The sequence below is a fragment of the Corythoichthys intestinalis genome, chromosome 19 (assembly GCF_030265065.1).
Source record: "Corythoichthys intestinalis isolate RoL2023-P3 chromosome 19, ASM3026506v1, whole genome shotgun sequence".
NCBI lineage: Eukaryota > Metazoa > Chordata > Actinopteri > Syngnathiformes > Syngnathidae > Corythoichthys > Corythoichthys intestinalis.
Window position 1 is genome coordinate 36,802,832 of NC_080413.1, and position 17,494 is coordinate 36,820,325.

Consider the following 17,494-nt stretch of genomic DNA (forward strand, 5'->3'; position numbering starts at 1 on the left):
AATTGTCTGTTGTCATCTGATCATTTAAGAGAATTTTAAAAAACGTATAAAAAGAGAAGACCACTACAACGATACCTCGCTACTTCGCAGCTCAACTTTTGTGCCCTCAGTTCATCAATATTATTAATACTATTAATATTTTATTTACATGGTCTAAACTATTATTCAATGTTCTAATGATAACATATGCATCTATAAGGTTTTATATACACTTATTGATACTGTATAGACACACAAAAAATGTATGTAAAAAAATGGAGGGGTGACACTACTTCGCGGTTTTACACTTGACGCGGCTGGTATTTGATATTCATTTAAGGTTGCTTTAGGTTTAAATACTTGTCCATTACATGTTATTCATACTACAGCTGCAATTAGTTTTTTGGAATACATTGTTATTGTTTTTAAAACTTATTGTTACATGTTATTCATACTACAGCTGCAATTAGTTTTTTGGAATACATTGTTATTGTTTTTAAAACTTATTGTTACTCTAAATCAGTACTTCTCAAATAGTGGGGTACGCCACCCTGGGCGGTGCAAAACAATGCCGGGCGCATGTGACCTTGCAAAAAATCCTTTTTTTTTTGCCGTAGTAGAATAACGTGTAATTGCACATCCACTCAGTGGTTGGCAGTGTCGCTCTCGTTTTCAGAGTTTGCGCAGTATTTTTGCATTAAACAAGCGCACACAGCAAAAAACAGGATATCACAAGTCTCCTGAAAGCTAAGATGAGGAAATACGCCAAAGCGTACGTAGCGTTTAGCTTCACTTTTAATACAGTGGGAGACGAGGAAAGACCGGTATGTTAACCGTCCCCAAAAATGTTGGCAGCGGACAGCATGAAGCGAAATCAATAAGGACGTCACCTAAAGATATGAGACCCCAATTACATCGATAAACCGTTTGAATTTTTTTCATTGAAAACTTGCTGAATATTGCCAACAATCATCCCGATTTGTGAGTGGTACATCAGTAAACTCACAAGCACTGTTAGCATCATACAAGGTGGCATAACTAGTTGCTCAGTGAAGAAAAAAAAAAGAAAAAACCATACCATAGCAGAGGAGCTGATACCGCCTGCAGCATTAGACATGATCTCGTTCATGCTGAACGATATAAGTACTTGCAAAAATAGAAACGGTCCCTCTGTGCAATGACCCTTGTTTTTGTTTTATTAATTTTTGTTTGGCATATTGTTTTCTGAGTCAATGTTGCTAATCCATTTGAATTTATTATTATACATTGATTTAGTTAAATTTTATTTTTCAGTATCAAATAGTAAAAAAATGTGCCTCGAGTGTTTCTAATCAGGCAAATTGATGCGCTTTGTCTTTTCAAAAACAATGTCAATAAAGTTATACTTTATTGTAAGCTGATATATATATATATATTTTTTTTTATGTTAACAAGTAAACAATGTTATGCAGAGGTGCATTGTTTTCATCAACGATGAAGCTAGCGAAAATATTTTGTCAACAAACACTTTCATGACGACGACGAGACGATAACGAGCTAAAAACAGTTTTGGGAGACAAAAACATAACGAGACGCGATGAAAATGCTCCAGTTTCCGTCACATGTTCACAATGTATGACATTATTTGTGTAGTTAGCCTGCATCGAAGCATTGTCTGTTTCTCGTCGCTCATGTGACGTGCTGCGCACCACCCTCCCCGACTCACCAGTGTGTTGTCTCCATTCTCCATGCAGGCTTGTACACACGGTAAGATTTGTTTTCTTATCTTGGCCGGAAAGAATATGCAATGTTGCTTTAGCCTTTAAAGGTCTGTGCTTCGTGATGACCACACCTTGAATATAACTCGTGACAGAAAATAATTGAGAAGCACTGATTTAGGACTAAATGTATTTAGCTTTAGTGTTTATTGCTTTCTTTTTGCTCCTGAATTGTGCGTCGTAAACCTGTAAAAGGAGAAAGTTGACAATCTTTTTTTACTTTTTTCCTTCTTCAATAGTCACTTAAGGCTGATTCAGGTTTAACTACCTGTACAATATGTTATTCATACTTCAGCTGCAATGACCATTTTTATGTAATGTATGTCATGTATTTACAGTAATTGCTATTGTTTTCAATACATATTGTTGGCCTACCTTGACGAAGGCGATGCCATTCGGTGACACAGTGATATCATTTCGGAGCTGATAGAGGAGCTCCGGGGGAACCCGCAGGGAGGTGCAGCCAAACTTAAACTCATCTGTCCTAAAAAACACACATGTGGAGACACATTCTCTTAACCTTCTAAAAATAAAGAAGAACTGTTTCAAAACTAGAGTTGTCCCAATCATGTATTTTTGCACCCAAGTTCATGTCCGAGTCACTCGATTTTTGGGATCTGCTGATACCGAGTACAGATTAGATACCTCGGGAATTTATTAATTTATTCATTAATTTATTAAAAGATATTTTTGTCTCTTGACAGTATGCTTTGTGGCCTTTAAAAAAAGAAACCTTAAAAACACAATCTTTTTCCACCTGATGCCGATCTTCTAAAAATGTTCCGTAGTACAAAACATACTTTGTTTCTTTTGACATTATCCTTGTGCATCTTTTGTTGCTTTGTAGCCCTTTAAATGTGTTAAGTTAAAGTGTTAATTTAACTTTTTTATACCATGATGAGTGCACAGAGTCCTGACATTATAACTGAGACTGCCCCAAAAGCCCTATTTCTTCCCTTCAATAGAGTGTTCAGAGTTCTGAGTGTAGTCTCTGCTTGGCACAAACACTTTTCTAACCCACTTAAGACTTTCTACAAACAGTAAACAATCACGTTTGCCGTTTTTACGTTTCTGGTGCAGATTTTATGGGCCAAATGATCGTTGCTTTATGTTCGTGCTGTTACGCTTTAGGCCGGAGGTGGCAGAAAACATCTTTTCCCACCCAATTCCGATCTTTTAGAAATAAGGTGCTCAGGTCCAATTTCCGATCACGTGATCGGATCGAGAACATACCTAATCTTTTATACCTTAGGATTATTTCTTTGCGACTGACGTTAAGTTTATTTGAACTGGGAAGACTAGCATTGAGTGATCATGTTTCGAACAATCGTTGCCAACTCGTCCCAATCAAAAGGGATTGGACGTTTATTGTAATCAATGGCAACCAATGAGTTAATACTGAAAAATAAAAAAAATAAATACAATTTAAGAACACTATCTTTTTCACCAGATTCCGATCTTTTAAAAATGACGTGATCTGGGACATCCCTATTCAAAACATCCACATTTATACACTTTAAAAGTCAATAGCAAAATCAACTCCTTCCCCCGTTAATTCTAATAAGGACATGTCATAGGCAAGCTTGTTTTTTTCTTACGTTCCCAGGCTGTCCACATGACCGAGGCAAGTGGAGTAGCAGTAATTGTACGCGATGACGATGGAGGGATAGAGCGACTGGAAGTCCAGGACGACAACAGAGTTGCTGTAAAAGCGCGACTCCGGTTCCATCACTAGCGGCAGACACTGAGGTGCTCTCTGCTGCGCTCGCTGCTGGATGCTGGGTGTTACTGGGATGTAGTTGAGTGGCTTGGCTACACGCAACATCATGGACTCGACACGGTACTGCAAAAAGAACATTTTCATTGCATAGGTTTAGCACCATCCAATTTGTCTGCTTCATGAGTTTTCTTCCAAATCATGAATAATCAGAGTCTTAGAAGAACCATAAAATACTTAACTTCAATGAATATAGACCATCTCATTTTATAATCGAGATGAAATACCTGTGACCCTCGAGTGAGAACGTGGAAGAACTGGATCCCAAACACTCTGGCCAGCTCACTGGTTCTGCCGATAATGTCATGCTGCTGTAGAAGCTGCATGGTACCCCGCACTCTGCTCACATAATGGTCCACCATTTTCCACCTGACATAAGTATACATCAGATAAGTGTTATCCCACACAATCTCTGATGCAGGAGTGTCCATATTGCGGCCCACTTTAGATCCCGCAGAAAATTATGAAAACAACATTGAATATGCAGAGGCGGGGTTAGCGCACAGGCAAACCAGGCAGTTGCTTGGGGCCCTGGCATGAACAATGATGACATTTTGCAGTCTGCTCTAGTCATCAGCCTCGTATTTATTGCCTCTGTCGCCTTTTTCTCATTCTGAATCTTCCTCCTCCTCCAAATACGACTCAAACATATATGATAGTATGTCACATACTTCCTCTGGATCGACAATAGCGTTAAAAAAAAAATCCACACTTGAACCAGAATCGCTGAAAAATGCTTCCTCCTCCATTGGGCTCAATGCCAAATCCGCTGAAATCAATCATTCCCTGACATCATCACCAAAATGGAGGCCCCAGAGTGCTATAATGAAAGGCGGAACTAAACGGCAGATTTAAAGGCACATTTCTCGTCATCTGCTCTTTGCCAAATTGTTGTATATAGTCAAATCATCTCAAAATATGATTTTAATTCGAATAATAATGCTATTTTTTTTGTCATGTCACATGGATTTGCAAAAATTGTATATGCAGCATGTGCAATGCTGAAAACAAACCTGTAGAGGTCAGTGTTGTGATCAAACCAGTCAGACAACGTGCGTGGGCTGTACAATGGGAAGCGCTGGTGGAGAACATGAAAGGCCACATTCTCAAAACTGTAGTTGTTCAGTGTCACCTGGGAGGAGGCCAAGAGGGAATATGAATGAGATCAAACAATTGCTCAGGTGGTGAGTTTTGAAAAGGAAGCAAATTATAACTTAAGGCAAGGTAGAAAGGGAGGTCATCTTGGGACATCTACCTCTGTTTTCATCACCCTCCACAGGTTGAGTAATATGCGTCCAACGATGTTGATCTCAGTCATTGTGTCTGCTCCATACTCATCCCTTTCTGCAGCAAAGCGGTTGTCTCTTGAGTCATCTGAGGACACGCACAGAGCCACATAAGGCATTCAATTACTAGAGGCTTTGCATTGGGCTTGTGAAGTAAGACACCATTTCACTTGCTTTGACTCACATCTTTACTATCATGCACTCACTAAAACACTGTGGCATTGTGATACCAGGACTTGATTTGACATAACTAGTACTGAATACCAATAGCTCATTCAGTCACGGACACTGAGGAGTGATGCTAGAAAATATACGGGTACTCCCTCATACTGCATTACATTTATTTTCTCTAGCAATAAAACATTCCGATAGTCATGTGCATACCAAATCAACATATAGTGGGTGAAGCCATTTGCACTTTAGCTAAACAAACAAGCAAAATCATATATGAATTGTGGTTTTAAATTTCCTTAAACCTGAATGTATAATTGTAAAATTAACTTTAAAAAAAATGCACTGTGAGGGGAAAAATTAGGAAAATTAAGGTGGTCCTACAACAGAGCCCCCCCCAACCTCCCCAAAAATATAATAACTTAGTTTTTATACGACGGTCTCTATGGTATATGTTGTATATGTCAGCATTAGGCTATGGTCTATGGTAGTAGGTACGGTAGTAGGCTATTAGGTACTGTATATGGTCTATGGCAAATATGTCCAAAGTCCGGCCCGGGGGCCAAATGCGGCCCGTGGTCAAACTTCATCCGGCCCCCAGCCTCCGTCATAAAATCAATAACGTCTGGCCGGCACACAGACTTAATAAATTGGTTAGCAGTACTGCTACCAGCATATGAACTAACCTATACACTAAATGGTGCTCCTCATTTACCCACTGAAAGGCAGCAGCACTCTAAGCAACATTACCCCGTGTGACCTTTTACTTCCAATTTTCTAAAATGGCGACAATCAACAACAACAAAAGTTGACTGCGACGGCCGACGCTTCAAGGATAGGTGGAAATTGGACTATTTCTTCACTAAAATACGCAACAACTGTGTCTGCCTCATTTGCAAAGAGACAGTCGCTGTTTTTAAAGAGTTCAATGTGAGCCGATTAGAGGCGTGCAAAATTTCCGATTCTTAGATTATTCGCGATTTGGCCGTGAAAGATTCGAGAAGGATTCACAAACATCCAAATTCCGATTATTGAATTATACCAGGCAAAGCGGAAATAAAACACAGTCAGCGCGGTCTTCGGGACGCAATGAGGAACGGACCAAGAGTATAATAAACTAATATATTGTTCTACGTAAAGGAGGTCACCCAAGGTCGGCCCCCCACATTTTTACCACACCAAATCTGGCCCTCTTTGCAAAACGTTTGGACACCCCTGGTCTATGGTGTATACCTGTGGTCCTCAATTAGCGGACCGCGGTACGCAACCGGACCGTGGCACACCTCTCTGCGGACCCACGGACGTACGAAAAAACGAAAGATAAAAACCCAACTTTTTTTCAACATACATCATTTGTATGAATCGCCGATCTATCGCTATGCGCTACTATTCATCGCTAAATTGTGTTTGATTTTCAGTCAAATATCTTACATGTTTTCACTTCTGTTGTCATCGCTATGACAACGATGTGCTGGTTGGCTGAGAGAGCCTGCGTGGATGCACTGATTGGCTGAGAGAGCGTGCATGGATGCGCTGATTGGCTGAGAGACCCTGCATGCTACTAGCTAGCGTGGACGGACCGCAGCAGTGTCTGCAACCTCAAACACGAGTCGCACCCGGCAGTTTGCAATGTGTTTGTACATGCTGACGTGTACTTTATTTTTCATTCAAGAACGTGAGTCATACTGTGAGCAAACATGATTTATTTATTTATTTCCCCGTGTTACCCCGGCACTCTCGCTGCATGCGGGCAAGGTTCAAGACCACAACGTTAAGCAACGTTCGCTAACACCACACATGCCACCAGTCGAAGATCACAACGTTTAATCAATGTTCACTAACACCACTCGTGCCACCAGTAGAAGACTGAATCTAACAAAATGGCATGCTCAACGTTGACCAAGTGAAGAAAACTGGACAATGAAAATTGCCCTTTCAATGAAGAATGGAATGACAAACATAAGAAGCCGTTCTCTGATGGAGAAATAATAAAAGAGTGTATGAAGTGATGACAGCAAGGGTTTTACAGTTACAAAATGTACTGTCAATAGTTATTGTTTGCACCTCAATGACAGATCTTGTCAATTATTTAGTATTTTTGTTTGTCAAAAGAAAACCAACTTTACCACCTTCGACCTGCCTTGTACTTGACCAACATTAATAAATGGACCCATGCTTGTATGAAAAAAATAATAGCGGACCTTCAAGATTTGTATTTGAGGACCCCTGGTGTTTACGGTATTTTAGCATTAGGCTAGCAGGCGCTCAAATGAATAAATGCCCAGAGTCCTCGAATTATGAACCAGTTCTGTTCCTAAGCTGGCGGCGTAACCCGAATTTCTCTGTTAAAGTCTAAATTTACATTAAAATACTGATATAGAAACAGTAAAATACATTCAAATTAAAAATAAAATGCTGTACTTACTAGGGATGTCACGATACCAGAAATTTAGTAGTCTAACAACTCGGGTGCTAATATGCTTCTCCATTACACAATACAAACAGACAATAAAGACACTGATTAGCCGAATCGCTAACTAGCTTAGCTTAGTGCTCAATGCTAAGTAGTAACGTCTCATCAACAAAGAATACAATTAATACAATTAGCTTCATTGACTCACTTCTAACAAAAGCACACTGGATCTAACCACACTAAAGACAATCGAACGCTTGACACTTAGTAATATTATTAATTCAGCAACCCAACCTGAGTGAAGCAGTGAACTCTCTCTCTCTTGCTTTAATCACCGACATGTGCACCCAACCTCACATTACACACAAACAAGGACCCAATCGAGACTGCTCATAGCTGCTGGCAAAAATCAATTATCTAATTCATTGGCAACTAATTTATTATTCGATTTTAATTGATTAGCTGTTGCAGCCTTATTAAGCTAGTTTGGACCACAAGATGTCCGAAAATTGGCAAAAATGTGAATTGTTGTTTTCCAGAGGAAAACCAGATTTTAGTTCATGTGCTACTATGACTTAACAAAAATATAACTAAGAAATCGGATATTTACAACTAAGAATGAAAAGTTATATATATATATATATGTTATAATTTCAAGAACTTAGACAAGTTTAAGGTGAACAAGGTCCTAAACGATTAATTGGTTAAAAAAATAGTTGTCGATTAATTTGCTAATCGATTAGTTGTCGATTAATCGATGCACCTCTAAACCGCTCATTTAAAACCGGTGTAAATGACATTATCTGGCAACTTGTGTCACCCAGTACAACAAACAAAACAACACAAAGGTGGCGGCCAGTGGCCTATACTACGAACCGAGTTCAACCTCCCCAGAAGTAATCCAGTTTACCAGCGGGTAACCGGAGTTGACAAAACCTGGTTGTCTAGTTTGTGATCAATCGGTACTACGACGCTGATTATGAGGTTGATTAGTCGAACCTGTGTCAACCCAGTCAGAGTTACTGCGCGTTCACATAAAAGGGGGCGGAGAGCAGAGTCAAACACTACTTGTGACGATGGCACGGGCACCTTACTTCACAGAGGAGGAATGCGCGATGATTAAAATCCACCCTCACCGCGAAATCAAACACCGATTCGGCGAGTTGAGCGCGACGGGTCTGTTGACAGCGAATTTACAGATCGTGTGATTTGTGAATGCGTCAATATGCCAGTTTACTTATGTCCATGAAAAGAAATAAAGCCTGCTGTCAGGACAATAAAAGAAGATTTGGTACGTTAACAGTAAGAAATAATTTATCGCGCATCACCACATGAAGCAGGATGATTGTATGTTTAGTCTCCTTGACTGTATGAATACGTATGTTCTTTTTTTTAGTTTGGGCCTAAAAAATCCAGCTCGACCCGACCCGAGTCCGATCAATCAACTTGATTTTCAGGCCCAAGCCCGACCCCCCCTCCCAAAATTTTATGTTATATTTGTGAGGACTCAGGAGAAGAAGAAAATGCGGGGATGCCATGCGTTGTTGCGTAAATTAAAGCAACGAATTTTCGCTGACAAACAAGACTGTAAGATGCATATTCAATAAACATTTATATCTTTTATATTTGTGCGTCTGTCCTATCAGTGGATTTGACAATTTAATCTCTTCGAGTTGGCAGAAAAAAACGCAAGTTTTCTCAATGTTTAAATAGTCTACATATTTCTATGATTATTATAAATACATTTACACAACGAAATAACGCTGGAAAGTCCGTTAAATATATTTCTTGTATGAGAGCAAAGCTCCGCATTCGTTTACATTCAGCGATTTCAACAATCAATTTGAAGCGTTTCCATACCCCACTCCAAATCGCACGGCATACAGTGTTCTTACGCAGATATTCAGCATCACCGATGGAATCATGGAATACATATATTGTCCCCTGGCAAAAGAGCACACGGACAGGCACACAAGCTGCGCGGTTGTGAGGGCCTGACTCGGCGGGTTACATTAGTGACGTCCGCCTCGATCAGTTGGCATAGGTAAAGAATTCCCTCAGTTGAAAATATGTCTTTCATGGAGAACATCTTCCGGGTACGCCAGCGGATTCTGGCGGTCTCGAAATACCCGTGCCCTCCGGAGAGAGCCCCTCACAATCCGCGCGCCAATGTCGTATGGGTCGTCCAAGTACGCTGTCATTGTCAGGAGGACACGTCCGCGGAGGAGTGGTGTTTAAATAGAGCGTGGTTAATTGGAATCCTGATGTTAAGCAAGATCTAACTCTGACACGACCAGGTTTGGCGTGTGTTGCCATGGCAACACTTCTCGGTTCCAACATATCCACCTTTCGTAGTCTCGCATAGTCGCGAACTTACGTCGCACGTGATAAAGTTACTCTCGAAGTTACCCTGCTAAGCCAGAAAACCGGCTACATAGTATAGGCCACAGGTCTGCCGCCACAGTGCCGATGATACTTTGAGTATTGCAACAAAGGCAATACCGTCACATTTTCAGAATCTTAGTACTGACTTGGTACCGAAGTGTCGGTTTTTGTTACAACCCTAGTACTTACCATTACTGAAAGGTGGATGGAGAGTTAGGCTTTTCAATGGTTTATTTGCAACTGATAGCATGGAACACGACTTCTGTAGACCGTATCCAACGCCAACAAAACCATCTTGCCAACTCATCCACCCCGCCCTCCCTCACTCCAGACAGACACGCGGTGCATTTGGGGATAGCCCAGAAAACACCACACTCAACACATCAACATTCCAACAGGAGGCATGCATGCAATCAGATTAGTTACATTACTGTCCATATTTTTAGGTTACGTGAACCAGAAGTTGTTTGATTTGATGTTGGTGAAATAAAGTCTCTGTCAACACAAAACTGCATTTGGTGATGAACAAGACGTTTTCGCACGACAGTTTAATTTTGGTCTGGAAGCAGGATATCTTTACCAATGTGCATTGTTGTGTCTCTCCTTTCTCAGTTCTTTTTATGGTGTTAATCTTTGTTTCCATGATAATTGCTATTCATTTGGCTGACCCTAGACGACCCAGATTTCTTCTTTGGGGCCATAATGTGAAAACAGGAGGGCGAAAAAGGCAACGATCCTCCCAGCGCACAAACATAGGCGAGTACTATGCACTAGCTAGTAGGGATGTGCTATCTTAGGCACCCCACGATTCGATTCGATTACGATTCAGGGTGCTACGATTCGATTTTTGAACGATGATTATGGTATTGACGATGATCACTGTTATCGTGATTATCACGATTATCGATGCATCACACATTATCCATCCATCCATTATCTTCCGCTTAGTCCGGGGTCCAAACAAATTTATGTCCATTATTTATTTAAAATATTTTTATGATTCAACAGGAATGATGGAGACATGCCCATACAACAAAAATATGCCCTTAAGCTGCTTTTTTATTTATTTATTTTTTACAAGAAAGTGCAAAAACATTAACCACTTTAAAGGGAGTACTTATTTCTCTCAACAATACATTAAAATTTACACTGGTGGAATGAATTCCACATTTTCTGGACACAAACAAAGTGTCTTTAGAAAGAAGACTTTTTTTTTTTTTAACCAATATACTTTGTTTTCACAGTGTTACCTCCCTTGTGTAACAGGTGGAAATCACAACTGCTCTTCATCACTTTTAACTTGTGGCGTTTATTGCCGAGCACATAAAAAAGTCCGGCAGCCTCCAACATCACCAGCACACACTCATTACAGCGCGCGCACTTTCTTCTCTCCCTGCCCGCCCACGCGCACACACGCCTGTCTGCTCCCAGGCAGCACTTGCAACAACAGATTGTTTGTAATGTTACCGCTGTACTTAATCATGGTTTTACACGTTCTGCATATGGAATCCACGTTAGCGAATTAGCTTAGTACTCAGCGCTAACTATTAACATCTCAAAAACAACAACAATAAACGCTAAACAGTACAAGAGGGTTCGTGTACTCACCTCTTATAGACACACACAGGTCTTAGCAACACACTCAGGACATTTTTCAATTGAAATGCCTTAAAACTACTGCTGGACATCTGAAAGTCAAGGAGCAACGAACTCTCTCTCTTCCCCTCTCGCTCTAAAAAATAACTTGCGCACAAAAGCGCGACCGCCGGGTCACGCTCCTGTTGCCGCCTGTCTCATACACAAATTTATTTTCCAGTCTTTTAAAAAGGAGTAAATCTCTCTCCCAGAAACCGGGACAACAATAACGTTGTGCGTGCGTCCGTTAACGGTCTCCGGGCGGCAGACGTGTCTTGAATTTCGTTCCGCTGCGAGCGAAAATCATCGTTTTTGAACCTATATGAATAGTAACTGAATAGTCAGGTGTCGATTCGCGATGCATGTAATAATCGATTTTTTTGGAACTCCTCTACTTGCTAGGCTTAATGGCAGATGAGGCACGAGTGTCGTAAAGTCGAAACGTTGTAGGTCGAGGACCTGTAACCCGAAGACACCCTGTATTCTGTATTTTAGGGCAATATGTAGAATTTTCTTTGTTATGCGTGTTTAGCTTCACAATCACCGGAAGTGTAATAATAAACATCTTCACAACCAACAACATTGGACTCTTTTTGAGAAAATTGACAGATGACTATGATTATGAAAATAGTCATTAGTTGCAGCCCTATATTAGTACTAAATGAAGTTCGTCTTACCTGGTATGCGTGACAGTTCTTGACAGAGATCTACCCCAACAACTGCAGCCCTTTGGAGAAGGTATCCCCACGAGTGCATCTGAACCTCATACCCAAACAGAATATCCGGGTCAAACCTGCCAAATCGCAGAAATACAACTTTGTTGAACATAACAGGCGTACTATTTTTTAAAATTAAAATAGTGATTATTTTGTCACAAACTTTCTCATGATGGCAACCAGTTCTTGAAACAGCATCTTCTCATCTGTAGTGTACTTCACCTGCAGCCCAGAAATACCAGACCTGACCAGCAGGGGCGCTGTTCCTCTTTGGCCTGCTGAGTGTGATAAAAACAAAGCATTTTCAGCACAGGGTTTAGTGATCCAACTGTAATAGATCGTCATTAATGTAACTTGACTTGTTTTTCCGCAGCATACAAAAACCATATGACTAAGTGTTTATATTTTTTCTTTTGTAAATATAAATCTTAACATTTATACGGTAGTTTAACAGTTATATACCACAATGTGATGCCAGTTTTTGGAGCACATGAATTAAATTATTCATTGCATATTAGCAATAACCAAATGGGTTTTCAGGAACAAAGCAATACATACTGTAATTGAGCTTTACCTTGGTTACAACTCTCGTGGTCTTGATGCACCACAATGGCACCTGTCAACTGGCGGCTGTCTACATTCGACAAAGGAGAATCAGAAGTCAAGCAGTAGAATAAGGCACATATGGGGTCAAACTCAGGGTCGGCTTCGAGGTCGCGTCGGGTTCGTGCATGAAGCTCCATCCCCATTAATGTAAGGTGCTGAACCTGACACAAAAAGACAATGAGATCAGTTAAACATCAGTAAGGCAAACACATGAATAGCATTTCGTCTATAATGAAAGAATGTCTATTTTGGTTAAGACAGTTAAGACAAGTTCCATAGTGACAGCCATGTTTTGATCCTATTAGCTTTTAAGCTAAGCTAAGGCTAACTAGCTCTATTATACTGAATACAACTTTAAACTTTCTGGATAGAAGTATTCAAAATGTTCAGAAGCAAAGTTTTCAACAACTGCACAAACAGAAAATATCTACCATATTTTCCGCACTATAAACCGCACCTAAAAGCTTAAAATTTTCTCAAAAACCGACAGTGCGGCCTGTAATCTGAGACGATTTATAGTTGCATCAATATTGGTTAATCATGGCATGATATTCCCTTTAGCGCAGCTCCATCTAGTGGATGCATAACGCAACCACTACCACAACTACTACCACTACCACAACTACTACTATTGCATCTTATAATGCTGTGTGCCCTATACAGGTAGTCCCCGGGTTACGACATACTTGACTTGCGCGATTTCGACTTTACGACGCAGGAGTCTCGTTCAGAAGAACAAAATACGGGTTCTGGAGTAGCCAAGTCAAAATCCAGACTTAAAACACATTGAGATGATGTGTCATGCCAGACATCCCAGGAATCTGACTGAACTACAGCAGTTTTGTAGAGAAGAATGGGCCAAGATTAGTCCTGATCGATGTGCCAGACTGATCTGCAGCTACGGAGGGGGAACAAAGTATTAAATGTGATGATTCACTTACTTCTTTTCCCCCCTTCTGTCATTGTTTGCATACTATCCTCATTAAAATATGAAAACCTATAAATGTTTGGGTGATCTTAGTTAAAGCAGACAGTTTTTTTTGACAAAGGTTAGGTCACATTTGATGGAGATTTTATGCATAATTTTTCATACCTCTGTATGTACAGTTATGTTAAAAAAGACACACATTTTAACGATTAAACAGTTGACACAAAACAATTGGTGTTCAAACGTCCATCTAGTCTGATGTATATGTAAATTTAGTCGATTAAATTAGCCTAATTTGCCTAACAAAAGTTCACTTGCTTAAATGCTACGAATGCTAACGTATTTACAATTCTCTTAGCAAATTGCTCACACATAACTCCACAAACTGTAGCTCTAAACTTAATAAATGCACACACTGCATTCAATATGTTAGCTGAAACAACTTACAGCCTTACGTGGGCCAAGTGCAGTTATACTTTATCCATGTCAGAGGATGTCAGAGGAGTCTGCTCGTCGGTCACAGTCCAGCCAGACACAACTCTGACACCAGAGGGCATCCATCATTCAACAAAATACAATACTTTTAGACTTTTTGAATAGTTATTTTGTAGGGGTATTTAACACTCATCATTACACGGAAATCCGGGTTACGTCGCCAGCGTAGGAACGGAACTCATTCGTAACTACCTGTATATGAAAACAATTTTTAAATAACCCATTCATTGACGGTGCGCCTTATAGAGCTGAAAATATAGTTTTGATTAAATTACATTTACAGTAAAATACAAAAAAAAGTACATTTAGTTATTTGTGGGTGACGAGAAGGCCTTCCTTACCTCGTGCATAGCTTTGGCATCTTGCAGGTTATGCATGCTTACTTTAAACCCGTAGGAGTTGGCTATGCTGGGACCTTCTATCTGAGAATTCTCTCTCTTTGGAGTGTTCAAAGCAGCAAAATGGTTCTGTGGAAGACAAATACAAGTACTGTACATCGTATCATAACATTGCATATATGAAAATGAAGTGGGCAAAACCTTCTGGATAATTGATATTGAAGAAAAAAAGTCAGGGCAAAGATAGTCGGAGGAAGAACAATTAGATGATGATACACGATCCCAGAGCAACGAGGACAAGAATTATATTTACAGTGTATCACAAAAGTGAGTAAACCCTTCGCATTTTTACAGATATTTAACTATATCTTTTCATGGGACAACACTGAAGAAATGACACTTTGACACAATGAAAGGTAGTGCAGTGGGGAGAACAAGTATTTGATACACTGCCAATATGTATCAAACTTGTTCTCCCCACTGTATGTGTGCAGTTTCTATAATAGAATTAATTTATTTTCCCCTCAAAATAACTAAAAATATAGCCATTAATATCTAAACCCCTGACAACAAAAGTGAGTACACCCCTTAGTAAATACATACATCCCTAAATTTCCAAATTGAGTACTGCTTGTCATTTTCCCTCCAAAATGTCATGTGACTCATTACAGGAGTCCTGTCAGCATTGCTGCAGAGATTGAAAAGGTGGTTGAAGAGGCCGTACTCTACATCAAATTGGTGTGCATGGCTGTCACCCCAGCGGGAAGCCTCTTCTGAAGACGGTACACAAGAAAGCCCGCAAACAGTTTGCGAAGACATGTCAACAAAGCACGTGGATTACTGGAACCATGTCCTATGGTCACATGAGACGGGCGGGCTTTCTTGTGTACCATCTTCAAAAGAGGCTTCCTCCTGGGGTGACAGCCATGCACACCAATTTGATGTAGAGTGCGGCGTGTGGTCTGAGCACTAATAGGCTGAACCCCCACCTCTTCAATCTCTGCAGCAATGCAGACAACAAACATGAATTTAGCGGGATATAGGTCTGAAAGGGGCAACTGTTATGCAGTCGGGTACGTCATAACTACTTGTATAGGTAATTATATTTGAATGAATGGAGGTTTATTCTTAAAATATAAATTTAATTTTTTTAAGTTTTAAAGGACAATCTATGGTCTAACCTTCATCTGTGTGTTAAGTAACACTCTTCTTAGGGGTTCTGCTTGGCTTCCCCGCCTATGCTGGATTCTCTGCGCAACTGGGTCTCCTGCAGTGGCGATTCCAACACCAATGTGAAAAATGAACAATTTAGACCAAAAAATGTATACAACGAAATGGCTTCTTACCTTTAGATATGGGCGTGCTGCACACAGGTTCCAAATTTTCAGTGCTTCTTAGATGTCTCTTTAAAAAGGGTGTGCTCTGAAGGTGGTGAGGACTCATCTCTTCTTTGTTACTGACACGGGGGCTACGATTTCCACAAACTCTTTCAAAGGAGAGTCCAGGGGATAGAGCTTCAGGAGAGTTTTCACTCCGTCTTGTTTGGTTCAACTCCTCAATAGCTAAGACGCTGCTAGGCTGCTGCCATGAAGGCAGCTCTGGAGAACCCGGAGGGCTAGTTTTATCATCCTCTGTTCTTTTATCATCTTCAAGCCGAACAGAACCTTCATCTGAAATTGGACTTGTTTCTGTCGAGTCACACTGATTGCCTGGACTCTTTGCAAGAGATGATATTGGTGACAGGTTACGCTTTCCTCTCCTTTGAGTTCTGATGCCAATTTTCCCATACATGTTGACGTTTGAACTGGAACAGCTGGGACCAGCTGTCTCGGTAGTATCCCGGTTGCTCTCCTTGTGTACATTCAGCTCGTCCTTCTTTAGCAACTCTGCATCTCTAATCCCCTTTTGTAAAGTCTCATACTGCCTCCTGGCTTCCAACCATAGCTGCACACGTTCCCGGGTTGGTGCACTTTTGCAGGGCAGAAGGACTACCTGCTTGTCACTGGTCGAACACGGGTCAGTCAAAGCCTGATCTTGACTCGTTTGTGCTCCCTGGGCTGGCACAGACGGTATCGGGGTGGTGGAATAATGTGTCATGGCTGAGAAGGCTGTCTTCCACAAATGCAGTCCCTCTAAAGACAGTCCTCCACTGAACTCCTTCAACTCCTTGACTAGTCTTGTTTCCACCGCGAGCTTACGGCCACCAACCTCCCTAAAGAGATGTGGGAAAAATACAAACTCAGTTAGTTGAAGACAACAAGATAGCATTGTACAACCACTACCTCAAACTAGTGTCAGTAACACAACTAGTTTCATATTCAAAGTTTTGGTAACTATAGCAAATAAATACCTAACCAAATGGTTTTATTCACCAACACATGTAGATTAACCCTTTAACACCGAACGTGTCGGCAGCGACGCGTTTACGCATATCGTCTTTGAAGCATCGTCACGCTGTAATTACATCTCCCACGTGCCGCTGGTTGGTCTCATTTGAAAGTGCGGAAGTTGATGTCCACACCAGTTTTTATTTGAAGTCAATCGATCAAGAAAAACGGGAGATAATGTCATTTGAATTTTATATTTTTATTGCACTCATAAATATGCATTAAAACGCTGCATGGACCATGTATCGATCTCCATATTTGCATCATTTCTTGTCCTTTTTCAAACCCAAAAGCTGCACTAAAGACTACATATCCCAAGAGCCGTTGTGATGTCAAGAAGGACGAACCGAATGTGATCATTTTTAATTTCCGAGCGAGGCGCCAACTAATGAAAGGGAGGCATGCGAAGCGAGCAACGGCCGGTTGGTTTGAACGAGCGACTTTGAAACGTGCAGAATGAATCTAAAACTACATTTAGCGCAAGCTAATGCATTATTTCATTAACTCAAGGAAGAAGATGAGCCGTATTTATACTTGTTTTCTTTGGATGAGTCGCCGTCTCGGCGAGTAGAAGTGACAGCAGCGCGCAAACGGCGAAAGAGTAGGCTGTGTGACATTGTG

General features: G+C 40.6%; 1 protein-coding gene across 2 annotated transcripts in view; it reads right to left on the reverse strand.

The window, feature by feature from the left end:
• rev3l (REV3 like, DNA directed polymerase zeta catalytic subunit) overlaps positions 1-17,494 on the reverse strand; it is a 107,118-nt gene that overhangs the window by 26,633 nt on the left and 62,991 nt on the right. For both annotated transcript variants that reach the window (XM_057822074.1, XM_057822075.1), the window contains exons 14-24: positions 15,833-16,698; positions 15,668-15,753; positions 14,490-14,615; positions 12,694-12,886; positions 12,283-12,397; positions 12,081-12,196; positions 4,769-4,887; positions 4,527-4,645; positions 3,741-3,882; positions 3,335-3,579; positions 2,112-2,220 (exon numbers count right to left, since the gene is read on the reverse strand). In XM_057822074.1, coding sequence (XP_057678057.1) covers positions 2,112-2,220; positions 3,335-3,579; positions 3,741-3,882; positions 4,527-4,645; positions 4,769-4,887; positions 12,081-12,196; positions 12,283-12,397; positions 12,694-12,886; positions 14,490-14,615; positions 15,668-15,753; positions 15,833-16,698 — 2,236 coding nt within the window. The remainder of the gene's footprint in view (positions 1-2,111; positions 2,221-3,334; positions 3,580-3,740; positions 3,883-4,526; positions 4,646-4,768; positions 4,888-12,080; positions 12,197-12,282; positions 12,398-12,693; positions 12,887-14,489; positions 14,616-15,667; positions 15,754-15,832; positions 16,699-17,494) is intronic.